Source organism: Malurus melanocephalus, unplaced genomic scaffold (genome assembly GCF_030028575.1).
Source record: "Malurus melanocephalus ecotype Western Australia unplaced genomic scaffold, MMel_1.1 scaffold_52, whole genome shotgun sequence".
Lineage (NCBI taxonomy): Eukaryota > Metazoa > Chordata > Aves > Passeriformes > Maluridae > Malurus > Malurus melanocephalus.
Window position 1 is genome coordinate 909,036 of NW_026623284.1, and position 12,308 is coordinate 921,343.

General features: G+C 42.8%; 1 protein-coding gene across 13 annotated transcripts in view; it reads left to right on the top strand.

Moving 5' to 3' along the window:
• Positions 1–12,308, top strand: part of KMT2C (lysine methyltransferase 2C) — a 189,509-nt gene that overhangs the window by 153,823 nt on the left and 23,378 nt on the right. For all 13 annotated transcript variants that reach the window (XM_057365380.1, XM_057365384.1, XM_057365382.1 and 10 more), the window contains 9 exons: positions 239–453; positions 570–643; positions 3,150–3,332; positions 3,944–5,812; positions 6,831–7,156; positions 7,961–9,780; positions 10,818–10,929; positions 11,877–11,955; positions 12,075–12,138. In XM_057365380.1, coding sequence (XP_057221363.1) covers positions 239–453; positions 570–643; positions 3,150–3,332; positions 3,944–5,812; positions 6,831–7,156; positions 7,961–9,780; positions 10,818–10,929; positions 11,877–11,955; positions 12,075–12,138 — 4,742 coding nt within the window. The remainder of the gene's footprint in view (positions 1–238; positions 454–569; positions 644–3,149; positions 3,333–3,943; positions 5,813–6,830; positions 7,157–7,960; positions 9,781–10,817; positions 10,930–11,876; positions 11,956–12,074; positions 12,139–12,308) is intronic.

Genomic DNA, 12,308 nt, shown 5'->3' on the forward strand with positions numbered 1-12,308 from the left:
AAATTGAAGATATTTAGTGTATTTAGCATTGAAAAAAGTATTAAAAACACTTGGAGAGTGTTGTTACTAATAATGTGATGCTGTTAATTCTTGACAGGCACTGCAAAACCTTGTGCGTTCTTTTAGCGTGTTCACTACTGAAATAGCAAACAGAATAAGTACTTTGCTGTTTAAGGSTTGGTTTRTTTTGTTGTTTTTTACACAATSTRTAAAACAAACCATTTTTCTGGTCTRTCAGGGATAAGAATCCAGCRTTCAATCCAWTGGTGAGTGATCCAAACAGCTCATGGGCACCAGCTGCTCCACCTCTGGAAGGTGAAGGCGATACCATGTCCAATGCTCAAAGAAGCACCCTGAAGTGGGAAAAAGAAGAAGCTTTGGGTGAAATGGCAACTGTAGCGCCTGTTCTCTATACAAATATCAACTATCCTAACCTGAAGGAAGAATTCCCAGGTGAGTGATTAACTGAATCAAGTTGAATGTTCTGCAGCAACTGGTGCATCTTGATTTGAAAGTATGTAAAATAGAGTTATCATAGCCTTGCATATTGATTCATTTTTTGGTTGCAGACTGGGCTACAAGAGTGAAGCAGATTGCTAAACTATGGAGGAAAGCAAGCTCTCAAGAGAGGGCTCCCTATGTGGTAAGAACAATTCCCATTTGCATACTTCCAGCAAACATATGTTTCACTTTTAAGGTTGTGTTGTTTTTAATAACTCAAATTCYAAGTTTACTGAAAGTTCACTTACTCCAAGAATACCTGTGTAATTTAACTTTTAAATCTGAATACTTTCAGTCTTGGCATAAACCGTTCATACTGTGCAATCTAAAGACATCAGCTGAGATGAGGACATTTTTGGCTCCCACTGCCTCTCAGCGGCATTTGATTGATGCCTCGAGTCTTCTTTGTTCTACACAGGATTTCACCAGTTTCTTCAGAAGGACAATAGAAACTGATTATGAGATTCCTCTCCCTTTTGTCATCCTCTCTCACTGGACTATCCTTTTTTGCCCCATAAGAGTTGCTGAAGTCTTTCAGCTGTTGAACTAACAATTCCAGAGGTGTCAGTGCTTGCATCCCTGCTTTCCTCATTTACTTCTACGCCTTGAGTAGAAGTACTATTACTATTCCCCTTCTGTACTTACCCCTTGTATTGCTTGGTGATGGAAATGCTTCTCATGTCTTCCACTTTGTGGGGAGCATGAAGTACTCCTTTTTTCCTCAAAAATTATTCACCTTCTTYGCATCTGAGTAAAGGGAATACAGGTATTTGTAGCATCTGTATTAAGTTACATGGTCATTGATTCTGTTTTGCAGAATTTCAAAGGGGGTGACCTTTTTGCTTTTTTGAAGCCTTTRTTGAAACCTGTGTGCATCCAAATCTCAGAACCCATATTATTGATTCTTCTGGACCTTCCCAACCATTGTTAGCAAATGTATTTTTCTTTWATTTTCTGTCACATCTCCATTCTCTCCTGGTTCTCATCTTTGTTCCTTCACAGCAGCAGTTGAATGCTCACTCTCACTTTGCTGATTTCTGTGGATTTTGCAGTTTTCAGTCTCTTAGCCTCCCCCACCTGCACTTTTTTAATATAGTCCAATCAATAATTAAAGCTGATGACTCTGTGTGTTGATGGCTCAAAGTTTAACAGTAACATCATCTCCTGCTGTCCAAATTTAAAATTCACCTTGTCTCTGACAACTTTTTGGAGGATAAATCATATCCCAAACTCGTTATGAGTAATGGAGCTCTTGATCTCTCTGAAACCCTTTCCACCTGAAGGAATAATTCTCTGTTTTCTTATTTGTATCACTGACGCATCATCATTACTCTGCTTTTTATTCAATGTTGCAATTTCAGCACCTTTGGACCTCTATGTCATCTTGCTCATATTATGGTTAATCTTGGTGATTCCCTCTTTGTAGTTATATATAAGATAATACCCACTTACATGGATGGCACTTACCACTTCACAATTATTTCTATTACCAATTGYTTTATTTTTCATTGTTCTTAAAAAATGCTGTCCTGTCCTCGTGATGCATAGCTAAAAATCAGCAGCAAAAATTATTTCCCTTATGTACAGGAGGAGCGCGCAGGCTCCTGCACGCCAGTATGTACAAAGCAAGATGTGGTCAATTCCTCTCAGAACAGTCCTTGCACTCCTGCCATGCAGCTCCTGCTGGCRTTCCTGGTGTTGTGCACAGAAGAAGCTGCTGGGGTGCCCCTCCTATGGGACTTGCACTCTGGGGGGATAAATAAAGGCTGAAATAGAATTCAGAGGAGTGTTAGTAAATTTTCACTGTGGGCTTTTTACTTTACTTAGTATGCACAATCCCATCACTTAGAGGGAAAAACGACAGTGATTTTTCTGCTGCTGTGACATTGGTGCACTCATCCATGTCACTGTTTCATTGATGGGGGGGAAGTATTTAAGCCTTTTCCTCTAGGCAACCCCTACTTGACAGCTGCAAATGAATTTGTGAAAAAGGATGTGAGAGTTTGGTTCAGCAAAGAAATCATATCCTAGATTGGTGGTAAAATGGGCTCTTTGAAACTTCCATTAGATACTTTAAAGTGTCACTATGGCTGTAAAATGCCTCATTGAAGAGGAATTGCTGTGTCTCCATACAGTTTTCCTGATCCATAAGCCCATATCCCATGTTTATACTGTTAACTGGTAACAGACTCAGATCTTTAGAGGTCATTTAATGGAGTAGACTGTATTTTTCTTGTCACTGAAGTTCTCCACATTAGTGGCCTTTATTGATCCAAACATCATCTGCTGTGTTCAGTCTCAGATTGTGGAGCACACCAATATGTGATTTGAAAGGTAAACTGGTAATGATTTCTTGGCACAGAACAGTGCCTGGAACAGACACTCCTGTATAGAAAAGCTTTGCTAATAGGTTTACTAATTTACTAATTGCTAATAACCTCTTTGTACCTTTCATATATATTGAACACTGAATTTCTGTAGAGGTGAAGTATTTTATGTTTGGAATGCTTTTTGAAGTGCATGATTTTCTTTCCACAAACATGTCTGTACAAATAATTCGGTGATACATTGTGTAGGAATAAAAGATGCAGTGTTCACACTTAGGAGAAGAAAATAAGGCTAACTGCATCTTTCCTCTTTTTTTCCAGCAAAAAGCCAGAGATAATAGAGCTGCTCTGCGCATCAATAAAGTACAGATGTCAAATGACTCCATGAAAAGGCAGCAGCAACAGGATAGCATTGATCCCAGCTCACGCATCGACTCTGACCTCTTTAAAGATCCATTAAAACAGAGGGAATCGGAACATGAGCAGGAATGGAAATTCAGACAGGTGTGTTGCATTTAGGGCATTTTGTTATTTTCTTCCTGCTTTGTATTGAGTTGTTGGAATCTGTTGTAGTACAATCAATTTGAATCTTTCCTTGTAGAAGAGTATAAAGTCAGCTGTTCCGCTTGGAAAAAAAATAGATGTTACTAGAAGATAAACTGCTTGTAAAAGAACTTTTCTTTAAATGTTGGCACATAAATCCTGTGCATTATAGAAACAGGCAGTTCTTTCTGTGCATGGCTGGCTAGTGYAGTCGTTCGCTTTTACATGCCCTGTATTCCAGTAACCTTGTCCTGCAGACTGCTGCCTCACATGGGACTCAAAGCTCATACCAGTGCTGCATGTAGCAACCTTTGTCTCCATGAGGTTGGAAGGCAGTGATGCTCTTTAGGCAACCTGGGAAATGCTTACTCCCAGGCAAGCAAGATRAATGTCAAGGTAATTGAACTTTATAAATAGCTGGACTCTCTGCTCCCATGGCATTTAAAATTTGCAATTTTTTATAATTGATTTTGGTTGTGTCCTAAAATTTTAATTATAGATTCAGTCATCAGAAAGATTCTGTATACCCTAAACTTAGAAGTGTAACGTTTTTCCCCATAATTTTAAAACAGCAAATGCGGCAAAAGAGTAAGCAGCAGGCCAAAATAGAAGCCACCCAGAAGCTCGAACAAGTGAAAAATGAGCAGCAGCAACAGCAGCAGCAACAGCAGCAGCAGCAGCAATTTGGTTCACAGCAGCTCCTGAACCAGTCTGGCTCAGACACACCCAGCAGTGGGATCCAGAGCCCCTTAACGCCACAGACTGGCAATGGAAACATGTCTCCTGCACAACAGACATTCCATAAGGATCTGTTCACAAAGCAGCAGCTCCCTGCTACGCCTACGTCGGCGTCCTCAGATGATGTGTTCCTAAAGCCACAAGCCCCTCCTCCCACTCCCACCCGAATCCCATTGCACGATTCACTGTCTCAGCCTCAAACTCCTCAGACATCATCACAACAGATGTTTTCTCCAGGTTCCACAAACACAAGGCCTCCTTCTCCGATGGATCCATATGCTAAAATGGTGGGAACACCCAGACCAGCACCCATCAACCAGAACTTTGTTAGAAGGAACYCCATTGCCCCGTTAGATCCCTGTGCAGCGCAGTCATCCATCTCTCGGGAGCCGTCGGGAAGCAGGCCCTCGCCAGTCAGGGACTCATGTTCTTCATCCCCAGGTAGCAGCGATCCCTATGCAAAGCCACCRGACACACCCAGGCCTGTCATGCCATCAGAGCAGTTCTCCAAACCGTTGGGTGTCCCGAGATCGCCCATAGTTAYGGAGCAGTCAGGGAAGGTTCCTTTAGCAGCTGGGAGCAATGATCCATTTACCAAGCCGGCTCCTAGGCCTGACACGTTCCAGAGACAGAGAGTAACCTCTGCGGATGCCTATGCACGGCCTCCATTGACTCCGACTCCTGCTCCTGTCGATGGGAGCCCTGGGCCATTCAAAACTCCTCTGCGCCCTCCCCAGTCCCCACAAGACCCGTACTCCTCCATGCCAGGCACGCCGCGGCGCGTCGCTGTSGATCCCTACGAGAGGCCCCCTCTGACCCCGAGGCCGGTGGATAACTTCCCCCACAGCCAGGCCAGTGATCCCTACAGCCAGCCTCCCCTCACCCCGCACCCTGCAATCAAGGAGCCTTTTGCCCATCCGCCCCGCATGGTGCGGCAGCAGAGTGATGCTTTCCCTCAGTCTGGGCCCATTTCCAGGCCAGCTTCTCAGGACCCTTACTCCCAGCCTCCAGGTACTCCTCGGCCAGTTGCCGACCCTTATGCCCAGCCCCCAGGAACTCCTCGTCCCAGCACGGTGGATCCATATATGCACCAGCCACCAACACCAAGACCTGCTCAGCCAGCAGATTTGTTTGCTCAGTCCTCAGCAAACCAGAGACACTCGGATCCTTATGCCCAACCTCCTGGAACACCACGGCCAGTTCACAACGATCCTTATGCTCAGCARCCAGCTACTCCAAGGCCAGGGATTGCTGAGAGTTTTAACAGACCTGCCATGACAAGGCCAGGACTGATACCAAATCGAGATCCTTTCCTGCAGMCTCCACAGAGCAGGTTGCAGGGCACTTTTGTCAGGCCATCAGATCCATGCTCACAAACTCCCAGGTCTGCAGGACCTGCAATAACAGATTCATTCAGCCATGGTGCAGCTACTCCAGCACGTGACCCCTATGATCAACCCCCAATGACTCCAAGACCTCAGCCAGAATCTTTTGGAAGTGGTCAGCTGGCCCACGATGCTGCTGAACAGCCACGGCCTGGATCCGAGGGCACTTTCAGCACATCCGGCAATTCTCCGATGGCTTCTCAAGGACAACAGTTCCCCAAAGTTTCACAAGTTCCTGGCCCAGCACCCACCACGGGAGTAACAGATACACAGAATACCATGAATATGTCTCAAGCAGACACTGAGAAGTTAAGACAGGTGAGGATTCTGATGATACTCGAAAATTTTGTAAGTAGAAGAATTTCCCCCATTCTTGTTAATAATTGCCGTTTTCTTGCCATTAAGCATAGCTGTATGTAAGGTGAAAATTAYCTTGATTTACTTAGTATGTTAGTTTGGCCCTCCGGGATAGAACCACTATACACAGAATATAAAAACATCAGTAATTTTTAAGGAGTTTGGACAAGATCCAAAAAAGAAGCTAAGGCTGTATTTGAAGCCACTGTAGTTGGTCTGTAATAGTGTTTTTAGCTACGGTCTGAGGGAAAAAAGTAACTTGAAAGGACAATTAGTTTTATTCTGTAACAACTGAAATGTGGAACTGATTGTCAGTGATGTTTTCAGTGGCTGGAAAAAGGGGGCACAGGCAAAGATCTCAGACCACACATCTGACTTTGCAGTTGGCCCGTGCATTGAGGTAAATCGTTTTCTTGGTCACTGCTCTTCTTGAGGCACATTCATTCCAGATTTCTGTCCCTGAATGTTTGGCAAACGGCTTTTTCTGAGAGATAGGAATACATTCAGCTTATGGAAAGCTGCTCTGTCTTTTGTTTGGAAGGAGGGATGGGAAGTGAATTTAATGGAAAATTGGTGTATTTATCATACAAAGTCAGAATAAATTCTGCMGCTGTGGCATAAACCTCTTGCTGAATTTTCTTCAGTGGACCTCTGGTCACCTTTGTCACTTAGAATGCACTTTTCCTGGTGAAAGGGTATGCATTACTGAAATAAAGAAAAGAGAGTTGCTTCCATGTTATTTGGTAGAATGGAATCACACCATACATTTTAACAACAGGTCTGGATGCTGTTACATTAGCAGCACTTTGCACCATTTGACCCTCTTTCTAATTTCTGAGGTGGTCATGGTTGTTTATAGTATTTTCCTGTAACAACTGAAGGATTTCTTCCCTCCGAAAGGCTTAACCTAGCGGAGTGTAAAACTTCAAAAGGTGTCAACTACAGTGTCAAGCGTAATGATTTATTTTCTTTTGAACAGCGCCAGAAGCTACGTGAGATTATTCTACAGCAGCAACAGCAGAAGAAGAATGCGGTTCGCCAGGAAAAGGCCCTGCAGGATGCAGCAGCTCCTCCCCACGCAGCCCCACTTCAACACTGGCAGCAAGACAACTTAAATCAAATCTTCAACCGCCCTCCTCCWCCCTATCCTGGCAATATTAGGTCCTCTGTGGTGCCTCCAGGTGGGCCAAGGTTCTCCATGTACCCGAAGGACCAGCGTGGGCCGTTCCCTGGGGATGGGCAGTTCAATAGGCCCCAGTTTCCAGGAGATATGAACACCATGGCAATGAGACCTCATGGTCTGAGGTAAGCTCTTGGATCTCTTGAACCCAGGATATGACAGGGGTAGTTAGATAAAGGGAGCTTTTTGGACAGGATGAAAAATCATCTAGAGRATCCTGTAACCTTCCTGAACACCTGGCATACAGTGGGTTTTCTGTAACTTTAGAATGTGTGTTTCACACTAACAGTGTTTCACACTCTTCTGTTGGGAAGTCTTCAGAAATATAAATGGAGAAACTGCAGAACTAGTCAAGGTTATGCGATCTGAAAGATGTTGTCCATGGTTTTGGGGCATTTCTTTAAAAAAAAAGTCAAAGGTCAAATTTTATTTTTGCTGTCTTAATAATGAATAAATGTAATATTCTTGTTTCCATTTCTAATGAATATGTAATCTAACATCAGCTTCTGTCTGTGCTATTTTTACAATGAATGCTGTTATGTAAAATGAAAACCAGTATCAACATACATTGTCATCTCAGAAATTAATTTTTTCAGTATCTGGATTTATTTCAGTAATTGCTAAATCCACACACTGTTATTTTTTTTGCTCTGAATTGCATTAACGTGTATTTTAATTACTAGCTTAGTTCTGACTGTCAGAGTTTTCTATCCATTATTATTATTACTGAAATTGAAAACAGGTTGTTTATTAAATATAATTAAAGCAATTATTTTATTGTAGTCATAAAGCTCATTTAAATGTAAGCATAATCAGTCAAAACATTTATTTAAATCTCTTGATGAATGCGTCCTGTAAAGCATTTTGTTGAATAGTTAYGTGAGACTGAGAAAAAAAAGATGATTTTAGCCTTTCCTGCTTTATTTTAGGTATGGGTTTCCAGGCGGTGGCCATGGTCCACCCTCGGGTCAGGAGCGTTTCCTTGGTCCCCAGCAGCCGATGCAGCGCCCTGGAGTTCCCCCCCAGCTGAGGAGATCCCTGTCCATTGACCTGCCCCGGCCAGTGAACAACCCACAGATGGGTAACCCCTCTGGGATCCCGCAGCATTTTCCCCCGCAGGGAATTCCGGTCCAGCAGCACAACATCCTGGGTCAGGCGTTCATCGAGCTGCGTCACAGAGCTCCTGATGGGAGGCCGAGGCTGCCCTTCAATCCTTCTGCTGCCARTGTGATGGATGCGGCAGCTCAGCACCAGCGGCACCCCGGCTTCCTGCCCAGGCAGGATTTTCCAGGCCCGAGGCAGGCAGAGCCGCTGAGGCATAATTCTCAAGGAATACCTAACCAGTTGCAGATGTCTGCAAGTTTGGAGCACATGTCCCAGTCCCAGCAGGATCAGATCAATCCTGAGAACCCATCTGCACTTGTAATGCGTTCTCTGGGTCAGCCTGTCGCAGATGCCTTCTCAGGGCCATCTTTGTCTTCATCTGCACCAACTGATGACTCTGCAAACTTGCAGATTCCCAACCAGCCAAGTGATGGTCTGGAAGAAAAGCTTGATCCTGATGATCCTGCTGTGAAAGATTTGGATGTAAAAGACCTTGATGGGGTTGAAGTCAAGGATTTAGACGATGAGGATTTGGAAAATCTGAACCTAGACACAGAGGATGGGAAAGGAGATGACCTGGACACTCTAGATAATTTGGAAACCAATGATCCTCACCTTGATGATCTTCTGAGATCTGGGGAATTTGATTTAATTGCATACACAGACCCAGACCTAGATGTGGGGGATAAGAAAGGAATGTTTAACGAAGAACTAGACCTTAGTGTCCCCATTGATGACAAACTAGATATCCAGGGCAAGGCAGAAGAACCCAAACAGAAAGAACAAGGTGATACAGCTGTTGCCTCTGCTGAGACCCAGTCTCCACCAAAGAAATCAGCTACAGAAAATGAAATTAAAACAGAAGTACTTTCCCCAAACACTCAGGAGGAAAAGAAGAATGAAAATGAAAAAGGTGATGGAAATGCTGAGTCCACAAGTACACAACAGGCTGCTGAAGTGGAGTTAAAGGATGGAGAAAAGGCTYCTGTGCAACCCGCTAACCCAGAATTCCCTGACAAAACTCCTGCTGTTCCTAGTCAAGATACAACTGTGCCTAGTCCAGATGCTCAGGGATCKGCTCCACTGCCTGTTCAAGGAGCAGTAAGTTCCTGCAGTATTTCTGGGTCCACCCCAGTCCTCTCAAGTTTGCTGTCTAGTGAAAGCTCAGACAGCGCTGAAGCAAGAACTCTGGGATCTCCATCTCAATCTCTGCCACCCACACAAATGAACCATGGATCAGGTATTCCACAAACACTCATGACACCTGCTGGACAGATCTTGGAAAACACTTTAAATTCAAATCTGCCCATGGTTCCACGAATGAACCATAATTTTCCTCAAGGGTCACCAAATCCAGGATTTATTCAGGGTCAGTCATCTAATCATAACTTTGGGCCAGGACAGACATCTAATCAGACTGTGGCTGTACCAAACCGTCCTGGTCCCAGTGGCATCTCTGGTCCCCAACAGATGATGCTCCCTCAACCATTAGCTCAGCAGCAAAACCGGGAGAGGCCACTTCTGCTAGAGGAACAGCCACTTCTTCTGCAGGACCTCTTGGATCAGGAAAGGCAGGAGCAGCAGCAGCAGCGACAGATGCAAGCCATGATTCGCCAGCGTTCAGAGCCATTTTTCCCCAATATTGGTAYGTGGGAGTTCTGTTTGTCTGTGTGCTGGTTGGTGTTTAAAAAATGTAGCAATAAATAGTTAAATAATCCACAGCACTTCGAGAAGCAGGTAAATATCTAGAGCTTGAAGGTTGAATGAAAATCAAGCTGGCTGTTGGGTACAAAGGGAAGTTGAACATGTAGGTGGAATTCGGAACTCTGTGGCAAGGCTCCTGTTGTCATTACCAGGATCAGGGTAACTCTGCTTTACTGGTAATATTTGTGACATCAGCTGTGGTCACATATTTATACTTTAGGTTTTCATATGTGATATAGAGTAAGTGCATCCCTTGTAAACAAAATTGAGTGATCAAGTACAGTGGCTGACCTTTGGATATTTGATCTATCAATTCTGTGGTTGTTTTAGGATATTTTTTTGCAGTAATTAGTGTGTCTCAAAGAAAAGGATCATGGAAAGCTGTTGCTAACTCACAGTCTAGGCAAGGGCCAGAAATATCACAAATAATTTTGCTTGTACTAAAGAAAATTAAGGAAAACTGGTTGTTTAATAGAACTTAGCACTTGAGCATTCAGTTGAAGACCATCACTATCATTTAATTGTTATTAATGAGGCACTAAATTTTGAGAATTGTGTAAGTTGCCATCACAGTGAGCATCAAAGTTCTTCTTAACAGTGCATTAGCAATGGTGTGCCAGTTGCCAACTGAGCTCACAGAAAAATCTCTTCCTGTAAATAGAATTTATTAATCTGGTGTGCCATAGGCCCGATTTGGTCTAGAGCCCTTCTCAGACTTTTGGACTTTCAGATTGCTTTTTTCTGTATGTTGTTGCTGAAAACAAGGACAGCTGTTGCTGGACCAACTTCTCTTAGAGGATATGTGAAACTTCTTACTAACCTTGAATTTCAGAGTGGAGAAGACAATTAATGTGAAATAGGAATGCAATGATGTTGTTTTACTGAGGATTTACACAAGAACTAAATGTAAATGAGTAATTTCCATTTAATAACTTGTAATGTTCAGCTGTGTGATCCACTGCTGCTGTTCTCTTACAGATTTTGATGCGATTACAGATCCCATCATGAAAGCAAAAATGGTGGCTCTCAAGGGGATCAACAAAGTCATGGCACAGAGCAACATGGGGATGCCACCAATGGTCATGAACAGGTAGGCAACAGTGGATACTATTCTTTAGGACTACAAAATATCAGAGCTTGGGGAAACCTTGTGGAGGAAATGAAAAAATAAATCTTTCTGTCATGTAGTTCACAGTCTAGGCTAACACAGGATTATATCCTAGGAATAAAGCCAGTGTGGCAGTAGGAACTATAAAAGGTATTCAAATGCATCAGACTTGTGTTCCAGTTTTAATGTCATTGGTCAACATGGCCAGCATGGCTTCACTGTTGATGCTCTTCTTGTTTTCCCACTTACTCCTGAGGTAATGACACATCTCCCACAGGCTGTGCTAGAAAACTCTGGGTGGCCATGTAACTGTGGCACTTCATGTTGCAGTGAATTATTTAATGCTGGATATAATTAAGATTTAGCTCAAGTAGAGGAAGTTCCATACTCCCCTTAAATCCCTTCTGAGGATAAAAGGAACTGTCAACTGTGCAGGCTCCACCCTGGCTGTTCTCAATATAAGTGGGGAGTCCATGGGCCAGCAAGGATCTGTGCCTGCTCTAATTGTGTGGCCCTTTAAAGTGTTTGCTCTTGTCTTGTGCCACATGGTAATGCATGGCTTACCCATGGTGTGCATTTACCCAGCTCCAGCTGACTGTGCTGGTGACCATAGAACCAAAATATATTAAACTGGTTTTCTTTAAATTGTGAAATATTAAAATACAAATAGAGATTTGTGTGTGTGTGTGTTTTCACTGTTGTAGCACAGTRGGTCAAATTTACTTCCATCTCTCGGAAAAATGTAAAATGCAACCAAGGGCAAAACGTTGTCTGTATTCTCCAGATGTTGAAAAGGTTTGGTACAGAGATTCAAGTGAATGTCTCTAAAATATTTGAATGCTTTGTTTAAATTGACCATAASAGAAAAGATTGTCTCTCTCCTAAAATGCCAGTTTTCAAGGTTACAATTATTCTTTGTTTATCAATAGGTTTCCCTTTATGGGTCAGCCAGTGCCAGGGGCTCAGACTGGTGAAGGCCAAAATCATATGCAGCAGGCAATTACACAGGTAATGCAACTTGATATGGGGTTGAAACAAAACTGTTTAATTATGATAACTAAGTTTTGGTTACTTYAATTGAATCATGATTTAATATCCTTGTCTGTCTGTTTTACTGAAATTTCTAGGATGGAAGTTTAACRCCTCAGATTTCTAGACCTAATCCTCCCAGTTTTGGTCCTGGTTTTGTCAGTAAGTAAAGATCTAATAATTTATTGTATGATTCTTTTTTTCATTTTGCAGTTCTTTTTTCTTTAAAATGAACTATCTGTAAATAGTTCCTGTCTCTCAAACAATCATCCTTTCAAAATTAAGTCATTTCATCATTATGATGGCACATAATGAGGTGGTGTGTAATAAGT